Source organism: Chelonoidis abingdonii, chromosome 2 (assembly GCF_003597395.2).
Source record: "Chelonoidis abingdonii isolate Lonesome George chromosome 2, CheloAbing_2.0, whole genome shotgun sequence".
Taxonomy (NCBI): Eukaryota; Metazoa; Chordata; order Testudines; family Testudinidae; genus Chelonoidis; species Chelonoidis abingdonii.
In genome coordinates, this window is record NC_133770.1 from 273,099,495 (window position 1) to 273,117,409 (window position 17,915).

The 17,915-nt window shown below is 39.1% G+C and overlaps 1 protein-coding gene across 4 annotated transcripts in view; it reads right to left on the minus strand.

The window, feature by feature from the left end:
- Positions 1–17,915, minus strand: part of CSMD3 (CUB and Sushi multiple domains 3) — a 1,318,842-nt gene that overhangs the window by 851,293 nt on the left and 449,634 nt on the right. For all 4 annotated transcript variants that reach the window (XM_075063193.1, XM_075063192.1, XM_075063195.1 and 1 more), the window contains exon 6: positions 3,936–4,048. In XM_075063193.1, the coding sequence (XP_074919294.1) occupies positions 3,936–4,048 (113 nt within the window). The remainder of the gene's footprint in view (positions 1–3,935; positions 4,049–17,915) is intronic.

Sequence of the window (17,915 nt, forward strand, 5' to 3'; positions counted from 1 at the left end):
TCCTGGTTCCTACCTCTGGAACAATTTTTCTACAAATGAAGCTCTGACCAAAGGACTGAATGACCCATCCAAGTTGTGGATGTGTTCCAGAGAGACTTCTAAGCCAGCAAACTCACCAGTACTGTTAAGAACCTGATATATAAACTTTGATGTCTCTGTATGTATCTGACTACTTCTTGTTCTTTGTTTTTTTCTTTATAATAAACCTTTAATTTTAGACCCTAAAAGACAGGCTGGCAGAGTGGTATTTTGAATAAAATCAACCTAATATTGACCTGGCAATGTGGCTGGCCCTTTGGGGTTCAGAAGAACATTTTGTATAGTGAGCAGAGGTTTTTAAACAACTTCTCACTGCACTGGGCCTAGGTGCTGACTGAGAGCCAGAGAACTGGAATGCAATAAGGGAGCTGTGTTATTTCTTTTTTAACTTCTTGATAACCAGTGTGGGAGATCAGAAGTACAGTCTGTGACTGATTGGTGAGTCAAACTTCAGGTTAACCACCAGTTTTGGTAGAATCTGCTCTCCTTTTGCAGCCTGCCCTGACCTTGGCACTTCCAGTGAGGGCTACCCCTGGCACCCCGGGTCACACTGGCACATTTAGTTTTGAGAAAAGATGACTCAGGAGGACCTAATAATAATCTTGAATATGTTAAGGACTGTTATAAAGAGGACTTTGATCAATTGTTCTCCCTGTCCAAAGGAGGTTGCACAACCACAAAATGGGGAAGAACTGACTATGCAGTAGTTCTGCTGAAAAGGGCCCAGTGGTTACAGAATATCTCATCACTGGAGGTTTTTAAGAACATGTTGGACAGACATCTGTCAGGACTGGTCCTTGGTCTTGGTCCTGCCTCAGCTCTGGAGGATGTACTTGATGACCTCCCAGGGTCCCTTCCACCTCCACATGTTTATGATTCTATGCTAGTGGTTCTCAAAGCTGGTCAGAGAAAGCCCCTGGCAGGCCAGTCCGGTTTGTCTACTTGCTGCGTCCACAGGTTCGACTGATCACGGCTCTCACAAGCCACAATTCATCGCTCCAGGCCAATGGGGACTGCAGGAAGAGGCACAGACTGAGGAATGTGCTGGCCGCCCTTCCTGCAGCCTCCCTTAGCCTGGAGCAGCAAACTGCAGCCAGTGGGAGTCGCGATCAGCCGAACCTGTGGACGCAGCAGGTAAACAAAATGGCCCAGCCCGCCAGGGGCTTTTCCTGAACAAGTGGCAGACTGGCTTTGAGAACCTCTGTTCTATGTGACAATATGAATAAATATGATATGAAATAGATATGGGCAAGTACTGTCTGGAAATTCCTGACTCAATTAACAGTTGTAGAATTCAAATCTTCCCAGCACAGATGAAACTTTTGAACTTCATGATATTGAGATATAGCAGGGGGTTAGTATGGTTGGAGTGGCATGACAGCAAGATGTCAGTTGTAGTGCTAGTATGCGAGAAGGATTAGATTTGTGAGAGGCAGGGAGGGAAGACAGGAGAAAGTTATAGTAATGTATATGAGAACTTGGAGTTTTGCAGAGAATGAGTAGGTTTTAGCAATGCAGTTACTATAGCAATTACAGGAACAGAACAGCAATGTTACAATTTACAGGATGTTGAAAGGATTGATGGCTAGCTTTCAGAGTTGAGTAGGGGAAAAACATGAATGGAAAACCACCACATCTAAAACTCTTATTTCTGTTTCATTGCTCTTCACCATAATAGTTTTGAACTGCATGTTTTTACTTGCTACAGAATCTATTTTAAAATTTCTTACCATCACAAAGGTAAAACCTTAAAATACAGTTACCCACCAAATAAGTTGCTAGAAAATGATCATTATCTCTTTCAAGAAACTGGTTGGCCTATCACAGAAAATATTTTTAATGAATATATGAGATTTCTATAGTAAGGATTGTTTTATATGCTGAAAATCATGTGATAGCCTGTCACTGGCTCTGAATCACACCTTTCCCTTCCACATTACTGAATTTCCCATTCTCCTTCATCATGGTTAGTTTGTGACAATGTTTGCATGTTTATTTATTTTACATTTTAATTTTAATTATCTTTTTTCACTTGCCAGTTTTCTCTCCCTCTATCTGACAGCCTGTCCTCCCTCTTCCCACTCTCAAGTTTATAAAGCATTTCCTTTCTCAGGTATGGGAAACTACTGCGTTATTTCAGATCTCACTATGTGAGAACAGCTGATGAATTTTTAAGGGAACCTCACTTTATAGTTTTTTGGTTTAGTTTTTTTATTTTGCTTGTAAAGTGAACTTTATCATTTATAAAGGATTCCAGACTGTCACTATTACAAAGTGAAGCACATCATTTAATCGATAAAGAGGAATGAGAGAAATTCAGCATGTTCAGATTTCATATGCACATTCACCGTGTACTTCAAACACAATGTGGTGGGAACAATTCTAGAAATCAGACAGCAGTTCATTCTCCTTGGTCATTTGTTCCTTGCCATCTCTACCAACAATGCCAACAAGGGTGTCCGCTGTATTGTAATTTTTTCATATGGACACACGTCCACTTGATAACTGGACTGAGAGCACCAAGTCATCTCATTCTACATAAGCCACCAAATTAATTATCAGATAGTTTTTCACTACCAACCTCGGACTGGCTTTGTCTAGTGGCCTAGTTGTGAAAGACTCCATCATATCCTACTACCAGTCCCAGGAGCTAGCTAGTTTACAGTAAAGAGGGATTTTTGGTATGAAGGATGATATAAAAATATTTTTTTTTGTATAACACTGTTACAGAAAACTTGCATTTTCTAGAGAATATAATTCTCAAATTATTTTTATTGTCACTTTTTTCATTCCTCTTTTGAATACTCATTTGACCTAAATTCAATTAGAGTAAACATGCCAGGGCTCCATAACCTGGAGCAGACCAGGGTGCACACTTTAGTTTGCTGAACTGCAAGTCAGATTCAAGTCTATCTATTCTTGAGCATCTGAGGCATAGCATGCCGCACAAAGTTACAAAAGGCTTCCAATAATAAACTACCTGTCCAAACACACTATATTTCAGGAATATGTATAGTTTTATCCTAGTTTAGTTGCAATATAAGACTCATCTAAATATCAGATAGATGGTGCTTGATTCTGCAAACACTTATGCACGTGGGTAACTTTTCTTCCAGGCATAATTATGTGTAGGATTGTCATAAAAATTGTAAAAAAGATACTGCAGCTAAAATCCTTTTGCTCATCTTGTATGGAAATTCTCTAAACAGATAAATGGAAAATTTATCCATAACAAGGGTTACTATTCCCTGAAGACCAGTTGAAACTGTAAATATATTATTTACAATAGTGGGTTGTGAAAAAGCAGATACGATTACCAAACATTACAGAAGCTACTTTTTCATTAGTACTTCATCTTTATAATTATCTTGTTCCAAACAGTGAGATGCCCATGTTAATGCCTCATATACTTTTACTCTACTTATTCAAAATTATGCTTGTTCATAAAAGCAGTGGATAAGGAACCTAACAAGGTTAATTAAACCCTCAATAATAAATACAGTGCATACAGAAATGTACTTGATAAAATTTCCATTTAGTATGCAGTTCTTATACACTGTTTTACAAACATGCACTATTATATCATTTTGAAGAGTGGGTGATGTACTTTTAGGATAGAAGTGTTGTTTCAGTATTAATCATACACTACCTTTCAGAGTTCCAGATTCCTCTTAAATGCTAAGCGTTTGCACAGCAACTATCTACTTTGGTCTATACTGTAATTTAATAAAGACTATGTTGTTCCCACAGCAGGGGAATGATCATTTATGCATGTTTGAACTATCCATTTATAATAGATTAACACATTTCTCTCAATGTGAAATGCAGTAATGTTTACAACCCCTCCCCCTCTTTTTTAACATTCTGGAATGAAAAATGGTTTTAATTAAATTTACCTTGATAGGGAGCACTAAATCCAGGGTATCGGTGGTTGCTGTCCGTTACAAAATGAAGTCTGAGCCAGTTTTTGTTGCTGATAATTGGAGGGGGTATATTCATTCCAGATAACCTAAGTTATAAAAGACAAATGAAATAAAAATAATTAATAGAGGGTAGACAGAAAATACCATCAGTGCTGAAGACCTGGAGTTCTTTTATTTTTTGAAGTTTGATAATAATCCTTATTTTTAAAGATGAAAAAAAAACGCTTTCTTCTAAACATGCTCTTATTCAGATACTATATGTGTAACTCATTGAGACAATGAATATGCCTTTTTATTCCATGAATGAATATCATATGTAACTCATGAATGGTAAACTTATGAACAGCAAGTGTTTGGGTTTCCCTAACAGATGGAATCAAGAGGCACATTCTATATACTATCCGCACAAGGAGTATACTGTCTATCTAAGGTACTGTGTACCTTGTACTATAGTATTTGAACACCTCAAAACTTTAATGTATTAATCCACACAACTCCTGTGGTAAGCAAGTGCTATTATCCTCATTTTACAGATGGGGAACAGAGGCACACAGGGCTGGATTTTTAAAAGTATTTAGGTGCCTATTGAGATACAGATATCAGATATACTGCAAATGGGATTTTCAAAAGCACTTAGCTGTCATTTGGGAGTTAGGCACCTAAACACTTCTGAAAATACCACCAAGTGCCTGCTTGCATCTTTAGCTACCTAAACACCTTTAAAAATACCATGCAGAGAGGCTAAGTGACTTGCCCAAAATACCACAGAAAGTTCATGGAACAGCAAAGAATTATCCCAGGACTCCAGAGTCTCAGGCTAGTTCCCTAACTACTGGACCATGCTTTGTTCTTGACATTCTACATTATGTTTTGATTCATGCTCACAAGTCTCATTAATTACAACGAGAGTTATACATGGGCTCCAGGTGGTTTGTGTCTTGTTTATTCCTAAACACACAGGTATTCCTCTGTTGACCAGTATTTTATTCCAGCCAAAGTTACCATTTTACATTCAGACACTACACATTCCTCTTCCAATTCAAACACCTCGCTACTACCTGTATTGAAACTATTCACGCTTTGTGTTTGACAGAGTGAATATGATTCTATTTTAAACAGTCATGAACAGGGCCGGCTCCAGGCCCCAGCGTGCCAACCGTGTGCTTCGGGTGGCATGCCGTGGGGGGCGCTCTGCTGGTTGCCGGGAGGGCGGCAGGCAGCTCTGGTGGACCTCCCGCAGGCGTGCCTGCGGAGGGTCCGCTAGTCCCGCGGCTCCGGTGGAGCATCCGCAGGCATGCCTGCGGGAGGTCCACTGGAGCCATGGGACCGGCGAGCGGCAGACCGCTCCCCACGGTGTGCCGCCGCGCTTGGGGTGGCGAAATGGCTAGAGCTGGCCCTGGTCATGAAGTCTTAACTAATAAATAGCTGCATGTGACACTTTGAAAGAAATGTATTTGGTAAGTTAAATATAACAACTAGAGCTGGAATTTCTGTTCTATGGGAAATTTTGACTTTCCCCCCCCAATTCTGAATGTTAACAAAAAGTGGAAATTTTGAAGTTTGCCACAAAATGAAAATTCTGAATTTTTTTATTTGAGGGGATCAAAACATTTCATTTTGACTTTATCATTTTGATTCATTTCATTTCATTTTCAATTTTATATTAATTTATTTAACATAATGTATTACATACAGGTAATAAATATATAATATTAAAATAATGTTGTTTAATGTAAATTCAAAATGAATCAGAACTATAAAGTGAAAGTGAAATATTTCAACACTGTCAGAACAAAATTTTTCAATTTTTCACATTTAAAATTGTGTTCATCCAGGTTCTTGTCCTCAAAAGGGTACCCCTGAAGAGCTACATTGGTTTGCCTTAGGGACAATCTTTATCATATTATAAAATCAAAATAATCTCTGGTACATAATTACTGTATTACTGCAGAAAGAACTGTGACAGAATTATTTCTTCCACAGCTGGCAAAAAATGTATTATCTGGGTGCTGTTATGCAAAGACCAAAAATGTGTTAACTTTTTATAATATCAACATTTTTCTGCAACACTCTATAGCCTTAAACTCATGTAAGCTGTGCAAATCAAGGTAACATGTCTGATAACAAAATAAATTTAAATTGCCAAGTTAACGTTTTGGATTCATCATTTTGTCATTTTTTTTCTCTTTTTAACAATCTAGGCTGAGATCTGGGCATGGCACAGCATGGAGACTGCATTTATAACTTTGATTGATAATCCTCTTCTTACATTGAGCAGAGGTCAAGTGTCCCACTGATTTTTTATTAAAGTGTTCAGCATTATTTGATCTGGTTGACCATAATGTGCTGTACACTAATCTGTGGAAGTTAACATATAGTTGGATCTGCTTGATAACAGATCCAGTCATTCCTTTAAAAGCAGACCCAGAGGACTCAGATAGACAAGCCTACCAGGAGTTTTCACATACACTGTTGTTCAGGAAGTCAGTCTTCTTTTTTATGAAATGTGTCTGACCATCTATTACAGTTAAATGTTATATATGTGAAATATGAGCCTATTCTCCTTTTTCAATCCACCCATGCAAAAGAAAACCTGAGGGAATAGACAGGCTTTGCAGCATGAGCTGAAGCTCAAGATTTTTTTTTCCAAACCCAACAGTAAGGATCATTGGAAGCTCTGGAGGTGCTCAGGAAAAATTGCTTGTGTTCCAGCCAATCTCATTTGCTAAGATGAATCAGGAAGATGAGACAGAGGCAGTCTTTAAGATTAAGAGGTCCCATGCTGGAAGGGCATAACAAGTGGGATCCTGCAGGGATTAGCTCAGGGTCTGGTTCTGTTTCAATATCTTCATGAATGATTTAGATAATGGCATACAGAGTACACTTATAAAGTTTCCGGATGATACCACGCTGGGAGGGGTTGCAAGTGCTTTGCAGGGTAGATTAAAATTCAAAATGATCTGGACAAACTGAAGAAATGATCTGAGGTAAACAGGATGAAATTCAATAAGGACAAATTCAAAGTACTTCATTTAGCAAGAAGCAATCGTTTGCACACATAGAAAATGAGAAATGACTGCCTAGGAAGGAGTACTGCAGAAAGGGACCTGAGGGATCATAGTGGATCACAAGCTAAATATGAGTCAACAGTGTAACATTGTTGCAAAAAAAGCAAACATCCTTCTGGGACATTTTAGCAGGAGCGTTGTAAGCAAGACACAAGAAGTAATTCTTCCAATCTTTTCTGCGCTGATTAGGCCTTAACTGGAGTATTGTGTCCAGTTCTTGTCACCACATGTTAGGAAGGATGTGGACAAACTGGAGAGAGTTCAAAGAAGAGCAACAAAAATGATTAAAGATCTAGAAACCACAATTTATGAGAGAAGATTAAAAAAATGGGTTTGTTTAGTCTGGAAAAGAGAAGACTGAGAGAGGACATGATAACAGTTTTCAAGTATGTAAAAGGCTGTTACAAGGAGGAGGAAGACATTTTTTTTTTAAACCCCTGAGGATAGGACAAGAAGCAATGGGCTTGAATTGAAGCAAGGGAGGTTTAGGTTAGATTTTAGGAAACGCTTCCTAACTGTCAGGGTGGTTAAGCACGGGAATAAATTGCCTAGGAAGGTTGTGGACTCTCCATCATTGGAGATTTTTAAGAACAGGTTAAACAAACACCTGTCAGGAATGGTCTAGATAATATTTAGTCCTGACACAAGTGTAGGGGACTGGACTAGATGACCTCTCAATATGATTTCTATGATTTCATAAAGGAATTTAAAATGCCAGCATTTTGAGTGGCACCTAGAAATGTATTGGAAGTCATAGAGAAAGCTACAAATATATTTAGCCCTGGGTATCTCCAAGGCCTCCTCTTATTCCATGCTACCTGATGGCATTTTTCAGTTGTGCTGAACCCCAGTGTTCACAATACTGCTGCCACAAGTCTGTTGCTGTCTGTCCTTACAAAATGAAATCAGCTGGAACACTCAAACTAACTCTATAGCTGAACTGGAATGGGGAGAATGGTAGAGGTGTCTCACTGAAGGTATTTGGCTCTGAAATTTACTCCTCCCTGCAATGTGACAGGGTCAAGTTTTGTGATGTTTAGCATGATACAAGACATATTTACTCACTCTGTTTTCTTCTCTATTTGGGCCTATGGCCAGTGGGTATTTATCTCATCAGTGACAAGAAATCACAGAGCTGGATCTGATTTGTGTCTGTTCTTGGCAAAAGTTTACTTTTATTTCTTTAATGCATCTTGCTACCATGATTATGAGCACAAGATAAATAAAATAAACTACGTTGGCTCTCTACACAGATGGAAATATAAGTAGAAAAACATCAATCAAATATGGAATGTCCTATTATTGAGTCCGGATCCTAGCTAGTGCAGGACATGATTCCCCACTAGAAGACTTAAGAAGAATAAGAAAAAAATACTGTTTATAAAGCAATCACCTCCCAATTACTCAATCCACTGTATAGCAACAACTAAACATAATATAAAACCTATCCTCCACTCCAATACAAAAAGAAGGGAGAAAATTGGGTGGCATACCATGGGTAGAAGTGAAAGTAATATTGTGCCAAATTTGCCCATTGTAAAAAGTACTTTGGAAATAAAAATACTAATATAAATGGAGAGAGAAAGAAAGAATCGGAACTGTTAAAAACTTTTTAAAGAGAATATTTAAAAATTATAGAACACATAAATTGTTGAATATAAATTATAAATAGCCTGGCCTTGAAGGTTCATGTTAATCAAAAATGATAATATATTGCAAATGAAGAAAAGAAAAAAGAAAAATGTATGAGTGAATAATTGACCAGGGTACAAATAACAGATAAGGGTTAATGGTTAAGAATATAACATTAAAAATATGCTAGTTAGTTAAATCACTCCACTGTTAGTGATCTGGATCATATTATCTTTATATTGGCAGCCTCCCGTAATGTGTTCAATACATATGTCCCTCGACCAATGTATGGCATCAGAAACTGTCAACCATCACATTAGCTTGGCATAGCATCTGGGCAACCTACAGACCCAGAACACAGTCTTGTTCTTGGGGTCTTAAGTGCCCAGTGCTTTCACAATCAGCTCATGAACAGTAATGGAGTATTCCCATTTCCTCATAGTGTCAGCCAAGGGGGCATATTTCTCCAGTTTCCGTTCTCTTGACTCAGTGAAGGCAGCGATCTGGTTTTAGAAGGGGATCATCACATCAGCTATGATGATCAGCTTTTGTTCCCTGTCAGTGATCACATTTGGTCTTAGGTGGCAGTTGGAGTCCAGAATGGATAAGTTAACAATAACTGTTCCCATTAATGCCAGAATTGTTTTAATGAATCCATTCTGCATGGTGTTGTGGCAAAATAGTGTCTCTCGGATGACACTAAGCTGGGGGGGGGACACTGGAGGGTAGGATAGGGTCCAAAGTGACCTAGACAAACTGGAGGAGTGGGCCAAAAGAAATCTGATGAGGTTTAATAAGGACAAGTGCAGCGTCCTGCACTTAGGATGGAAGAATCCCATGGACTGTTTCAGGCTGGGGACCGATTGGCTCAGTGGCAGTTCTGCAGAAAAGGACCTGCGGATTACAGTGGACGAGAAGCTGGATATAAGTCAACGTTGTGCTCTTGTTGCCAAGAAGGCTAACGGCATACTGGGCTGCATTAGTAGGAGTGTTGTCAGCAGATTAAGGGACCACTGGTGAGGCCACATCTGGAATATTGCATCCAGTTTTGGGCCCCCTGCAACAGAAAGGATGTGGACAAATTGGAGAGAGTCCAGCAGATGGCAACAGAAATTATTAGGGAGCTGTGGCACATGACTTACGAGGAGAGGCTGAGGGAACTGGGCTTATTTAGTCTGCAGAAGAGATGAGTGAGGGGAGATTTGATAGCAGACTTCAACTACCTGAAGGTGGGTTCCAAAGAGGATGGAGCTAGTCTGTTCTCAATGGTGGCAGATGACAGAACAAGAAGCAATGGTCTCAAGTTGCAGTGGGGGAGGTCTAGGTTGGATATTAGGAAAAACTTTCACTAGGAGGGTGAAGACTCACTGGAATGGGTTACCTAAGGAGGTGGTGGAATCTCCATCCTTAGAGGTTTTTAAGTCTCCACTTGACAAAGCCCTGGCTGGGATGATATAGCTGGTGTTGATCCTGCTTTAAGCAGGGTGTTGGACTAGATGACCTCATGAGGTCTCTTCCAACCCTAATCTTCTATGATTCTATGATGAGTTGCCATGCTCTGGAATGGGACTTACAGCAGAACGTGACATGGGGCAGGGTCTCATTTTCATAACTGCATGTCCAACATTGTTTGTCCTGGTTTCCGTGTCAGACTGATCTGCTGGGATGCAGCTGAGGTGTGCCCTGTGGATGAAATGAGAGTCCACAATGTGACTGAAGTCACCCTGTGAAAAGAAGTGGCTGCTGGCATCCCATTTCAAGGTAACTCCAAAGACCTTGCCTTGATCTGGTTTCCACTCCAGATCTCTGATATACTTTGCTCAGACAACTTTCTTCAGAACAGCCTCATGCTTCATCCTTGCTTGTGGGAGGACAATGGCCGGTTCATGTGATGCTTGACTCCCAGTTCCTGTTTCTCCTCACACCATGTCCACTGGAAGCCAATGCATCTCTTAAGGTGCCAACTGATGTTCCGGGCACAGGTCCACAGTAAGGAAAAGTCTTCTCTTTCTTGCCTGAACTCTCCCTCCAATAGCCCGCTCAAGTAGGAGCAATGTCATGGCTAGTTGAGATCCTGGCAATTCTTTTTCTAATGACCCCTGATTGCAAAGCTTCTTACTACTAAGTCCAGGCAGGTCAGAAGGTAGAAAGTGTGAGTGATAAGAGGTCATCTCTGTGGGGAATTCCAGCATCACCTTGTGTGTGGGAAGTGTGCATCACCTTGTTGCTGGCCATCTGCGGAAGATACATCCACTCTTTGACCAGCTGGGTGATACTTCTTTGGTCACAGCCAGTCTCCTTTGGACAAATGAAATAAAGAGGATCAGGAGGGTGTTAAGGGCATTGATTTTCTGCTACAGTGCCAACAGTGATGAATCCAGCCAAACTGCATCTTGCACAATACTTACAATGGTTTTCTCTGGGGTCTGACTCACACAGAAACTAAAAGGCATACCAGCATGCCCATTCTGTTCATTCCCTCTGGGACACCTGGTATTAGTTGCTATCAGAAGACAAGATACTAGGATAGATGGACTTTTGGTCTGACCCAGTATGGCTAGCCTTATGTTCTTATAAGATACTGTCTCACATGAGAAAGTGACTCTGAAATGCTACCAACCCCCAGTAGATTAGTTTCCCCCTTTCTAAATAAATATCATTATTAGAATATGCACATGTTAGAGCTGGTTAAAAATGTTCAGTGGATGTTTTCCCTCAGGAAATGTTGATTCAAATGACTCAAAATACTGCATTCTGAGGGAATGTATTGATTCTGTCAGAATTTTTTTCTGAAAACTAGGTAGGCTGGTTGGCTGGCAGCTTATCCTGCGTCTGCCCAGTTGACCAGCCCCTCGGTTAGCAAGTGGGCTGCTTGGCTGGCTGGCTGCCCAACTGCCTGGCTTCACAGCTACCTGGCTGTCCAACTGCTCAGCTTGCTGTCTGCCTGACTTGCCTGTTGGCCAGCTCCCAAGATACCCAGATGCCTGGCTAGCACTGAAACGGATTGTTCTGTTTTACTGGAAATTCCACAGTGCTGATATTTCATTCCACTGCAGAATGAAACAAAAATTTGACAATCCAGAATTTTTAATGAAAAGGAAATACTGTTTTCCAGCCAGGTAGATATTATACGCTGAACTTCATTAGGAGCTTTATAGCATGCATATGTACACTGACCTCTACTGGCTACAGTCAGAACTGCCCACCACTCTGTCATAGGGCATCTGGAAGCCTCTTTCTAAGCTTATCTGTGTTTTTGGAGCCAGAGGAGCTGACTCCTCCCCTTCCCTCCCACCCCCAGTCACTATAACGTTGATCATGATGGACACCTTGGTAACCAGCATTAAGTGACCTATGTGATTACAAATTTGTTACAATATTCTTTTCAATCTGGTCAACAGAGATTAAATGAGTTTAAGTACAATTAATTATCTGTATAATATTGTAATTAATGTTGCCGGGGTGCCCAAGAACCAAATATTGGTTTTGTTTAAATCCCCAGCATTGCTCAGTCCATATTATGGACTGGCATATCCAAATTAAATAGAAATAATCTCATTTCAATTCTGTAAAAACAAAGTGTCACTGGAATTCACAGACCATAGGGCAATTTTGTACCAATTTTACTTGCTACTGGTGAAATATAAAACCTTACACTCACGGCACTTTATAAAAATTCTGAAATAACTTTAAATACAGATGTATAAGAAACCCACTGTAATACTCATATCTGAGAATGAATCAAAGTGCCTGGCTGGACACTTGAATCAAAGATTAACATAAGCTACTAGAATTTCTAATGCCCAACATGATTATAGTGAAATATATTAGAAAATATCTCCATGTGTTATTTAAAAGATTAATAATCCTCAAAACATGAAAATTGCATTCCAAATGTAAAATGTAGGAACAAAAGAAAACAATAAATTCAAGTCCCTTAGATGACGGCACCTTATAGTTTCATGTTTAAAGAGCTAATATCTATTTAAGGCTGTCCATCAAATCTATTATTCAATAACACTTTTATCCCTGACAGTTGTGGGTTATGGTTAAAATCACTCTAATTAAGCACATGCTGATGTCAGCAGAGTTCTAAGTAAATCCATCCTTCCCAGCATCTGATCTCTGCAGTTTAAGATTTCTATGGGATTATTCCCTCTAAGCAGTTTTGCAAACTGACAGGATTTGCAATGGCTACTGGCAGAAAATGATCACTTATTCTGTTCACATAGCTAACCCTTTTCTCATGTCAATTTATATTCTCAGCAAATTATAAAGCTGTTCACCATTATCATAACGCATTGGCAGTCCATCCTAGGTCCATGCCAACCACTCCTTCTAGCGTAGCTATAGCTTGTACCATAGAACATTTTCCTAAACGTAAGAACAAATTAACATATCTTCCCCTAAACTAACTCATTTCACCACTTCATATACAGCACTACATATACTAGATATTTTGTAATTTAATTAAAATTTATTTTTAAAACCAACAATATTGATTGAAATAATGTCCTTACATCGTACTAGTTCACTTGCTCCCCAATTCAGTACTGCCACATATTTCCAGGGAGACACTGTAATCAGTGGTTGTCCATGCCTAAATAACTCATGTTACCCAGGGTTCTTTCAACCCAAAGCTCTTGGTAACATTTACTCTGTGCGAGGTAGTGTCTGGAAATAAATCAGGGGAGACATGGCTGTTTGACTGATAGATGGCACAAACAGGACAACACAAGAGTGTTTTCACTTAAAGCTCAACTTTACTTAGTCTCAAGCACTTACACACGTCAGCAACAAGATTAATAAAACACCCTCTACCAAACCTGAGTGTGGCTTTTGCATGACACAGTAGAGGCCCATCTGCCGCTGAGGAACACAAGATGCATCCAGAGGGAGAGACCAGTCCCAAAGAGTCCCCCATCTCAAGCTTTTTCCTCTTATTTATACATTAGTAATACAATGACATGCCCCTTAAAGAAAACATGTCAAGCAAACAGTTCCAATGCACAAGCAAGAGACTCCTTCTGATTATTGATTAACCAGGTGTGGGTTTTTCCAGAGTCTGCAGCCTTGAGACCCCAATAGACATTCCTGGGGCATATCAGCAACTTCAACACAAGCTGCTCTTTCTGTGGCACCCTAACCCCCACTCCCCTCCCATCTTGGTGAAGCTGCATGGCCACTTTACAGCCTGCTGACTAGGTTGCTTTTTAACAATAAGCCATAGTGGTTTTAGGCACTTTACTGGTTTGCCAAAGTCTCCCCGTACGCTCTGGGCCTTAATCTCTCTATGCTTCAGTTTCCCCTCTGTAAATTTTGAGTACTGATACTTTTTTCTCCCACTTTTGATTTAAAATTGGATTTTTTAAAAGCAGTGAGCATTGGCCTAACTTTACTGCCACTAAAGACAATGGCTATTTTACCATTGACTTTGAAGGGAGGAGATCGAGGCCAACCCTGAACACTTTAAAATTGGATTGCTTCCTCTCTCAGATAGAACTAAGTGCTAAGTCATTTGCAATCAGTTATTAAAAAACGGTAAGTTGCATGCCGTCCATTTCACCAAAAAGCATACCAAAATATGATATAATCATTCAAAGTGTGCAATATATACTGTGCAGTTAGATGGAATTGTTGGGATATTTAGCTGCTGTGATTTTAAAAAGTCATAGTTAAGGTGCTGTATTACGTTAATTTAGAAGCTACCTTTGATCAGTAAAAATCCTGTACAATTGCAGTGTTTGCCACAGAATCCAAAAAGAATAGAGAATAATCTGAATAGAACTGGCCTTGCTTTAAAACTACAGTGAAAGGAATTAAATATAGTTAAATCAGCACATCGTAAAACAAATATACATGTGATTTATGGCAGATATTAGGTATATATGGTATTTCTTATTCTTGTGGGCACATATTGGCCAAACTATTTAGATTCTGTGGTTTCAGCTATACTATTGTTTTGTTTTGTTTCTCAAATGATGTTCATCAACTATGCTTGCATTGTTGTGTCTCATAAAGAAATGACTGAGAAACTTGTTCTGGAATGGCCACATAAAATGAGGCATATAATGGACATAAAATAATTATGTAAAAACCACAATGTGGGCATAAAAAGGGATAAAACGCTACCTATATCTGCCAAAACCACAGTGAATAACACAGCCAGATTCGCAAACACAGATGTTTGACAATTCAAAGTACAGGATATGGTCACTACCCTGTTTGTGTAGCATAAATGTAAAAAGGGTAGAGGTGACAGCATATATGTATATAATTCCTTCTTTCAGAAATTCAGGAATTTTAATGATTTCATTGCCTTTGTGCTGAGTAGTAGTATGTTTAGGGGGGAGGGCTTTTGTGTCACTCTTCTGGTTGGAGGAGAAATCAATGGCATTGAAATAGGTATTTTCTTAGTGAAATGTATTTATTTATAAAACATACATGACTGCTGAATTCTGAAGCAAGGCTGGCAATGAATGGCATGCAAGCAGTACAAACTACACAGACCCAGGACACTGTGGTCAGGCTGAATGCAATATTGTCTTAGTGTCCAATTTACAGACTTGTACCTCCTTTCAATATGTTCCCCTAGTGGCCAGCCCACTTAGAGGCTCTAAACATTTACTATACCAAACAAACAACCATCTCAGGCAGAAACTTCGGGCTAAAAGCTTCTGCCCTGTCTCAAGAAACAGCTCTTTTGCCTCCGTAGCCTTTCAGGGATTCACACAGAAACACAGCCAAAACTGATTGCTTAACAAACAGTAGCTTTGCAAGAACTGTTGGCCCAAGCCTTAAGACTGCATGGTCTGCAAACAGTGCATTTGGGCATGAACCTACTTCTTATGTATCTTCTTTACAACAACAAAAGGAACCTCATTATGGTATCCCTGCATGACTAGGAGAGGAAGTAAAACTTACTCAGTCTTCTTAATGAATGTCTATCTTTGGCTGTGGAGATTGGATCAATGGCCCCACGTGACAGCTCATAGCACAGTGTAAGACAACCTAGCTGGAATAATGCTTACTGAAGAACAACTTGCAGTGTCCACTAATTTCTTGTTAGAAAAGGAAGTAACATTTTGCTGTCCAAGGTGTGAGTCAATGTGTGTCACATTATTTCAGAGCAAGGACACTGTGTCATATGATGCCAGAGAGACAGCAAAACACTATCATTTCTTGCCAAATTCATTACTGTCTGAACTTTACTGTCAACATGTGAATTCAATATGTGGTATCAACTAAAATTTCTTTCTAGCAGATGTTTTCAGTTACCTTCAGATGGCTCAACTGCATGGATAAATCTCTATAAAATACCACCTTTTTAAAAGTAATGATTTTTAAAGCATCTGATTTCTGATTTTTTTAGGGTTATAAATGTAGTTTACGTTTGACATACAATGTTCATGATTGTACAGTTTGTATATTTGTGTTATAGCTACTCAGAGAGCAGATTAGGGAGACAGAGAAGAAAGAAAGCTACATGCATTGTGTAAGTTTAAAACCTGGTCAAGTATGCAGTGCACAGAAACACTGTTCAAAACATATTTGTATTCTATGCTGCACAGTCAGTTACCTACTGAAATAAATTATGTATGGTTGGTGCGCTGATTTATAAGCTTGCCAATGCAGTTCAGGAGCAATGGATCAGAAACAAAAAGACTGCCACCTTTTAAATAAGAAAACAACATTAAAGAATAAACTTCCTCTTCTAATAACTTGAAAATCATGCTCACTAAAGCTAGAATGAGTTCATCTCAGGCACAGTAAAGGAGGCTTGCATCATGATTCTTTAATTTGCTGAAGCTGTATTATTATTCAGCATGTGCTCTCCCCAGCTTCACAGGGCTCAGACAGTATTTTCATGTTACCAACGTGTGACTAATGGAGATCAATCTCAGGATGAGTTGACCTCTGTAGAAGAGATTTTAGTTAGGTAAGATCTGCAATGAATAATTCAGATTAAATCCAAAATACGCCATCTGTAAATTAATCTATTTAAACATACTCTGAAGAGCAAAATACTTTGGGTACTTTACTATTTGTTGTGCCATTCCTAGCCATCTCTGTTATCTTGAGTTAACCATACATCTGCTTTTAGTATCTAAACTATCCAATCCAATAAGAAGTAGCATTAGTTGAGGATAAATTCAGAGAGTTTTTATGTGATTACAGTCAAGGGGTGAAATCACTTTATAGATATTTACTTGTTACATTGCTTTTTCTTTGCATACATCCTAAGAAGAAATATTTCACAGTGCATAAAAATCCTTTAAACAGAATATAAATCATGATTTTAAAAAGAAAATCAGATTTTTAATTATATGATGCCAGTTCTTATTCTCCCCCCAACCCCATTTTATAATGCTAAATTGTGGAGCTGGTTACAAATTTTGACAAAACTTTTTTACATCAAAAGATGTCTCATCGAAACTGAAATGTTTTGCAGAAATGTATCAGTTTCACTGAAATTTTCTTCAGGAAGGTGTCTCAGGTCCAGTTTGGAGGGAGAGAGGGAGGGAAGGAGGCAGATAGACACACGCACACACAAACACAAAGCCTGAGGATTAGGGGATTTGAAGACCCAAGTTCATGTTGCTGCTCTAAACAAGGCAGATCAGGAATTTAAACATGGGTGCTCTACATTCCAGGTAAGTGTCTCTTTCTCTCTCTGGTCATAGAATATATAAATATTTCTACAAAGTAAACAGCTTCAATAGGAGACAGTACAAGAACAAGACTGCCTCTGTAACCAAGTATTAGGGCATTCAGGTTCAAGTTTCTGCACCAGAACAGGTGAATGTCAACCACTGGACTACTAGCTACTCTGGGTGCTCTCTCTCATTTTTTCATGAAAAATTTCCAAAATAGGCTCATTTCTGTTCTGCACTGAAACAAAACCAAATTTTGAAATCTCAAAACTTTTTGCAAAATAGAATTGCTGTTTTCCAGGCTGCTCTATTAAACTGCTAAAAGGTCAATTTTCTCTCTCTTGCTTTATTTTGTTTCCTAATTCTTAATAGAATTACAGATTTTACATAGAAGTTTCATCTACTAAGATGTTTCACACTCACTACGCTCAGCTACTCTGAGAAAGAAGCATCCATGGCCTCATTAACATTCTTAATGTGAGACCACTACAAATTCAGGCTCAAAAATGAAAACCAGATAGTTTGTGCAACCAATACCTGTGACCCTAAGAATCCCTACGTGTCAATTGGCAAAGGGCTTACTATTCTGTAACAGTAAC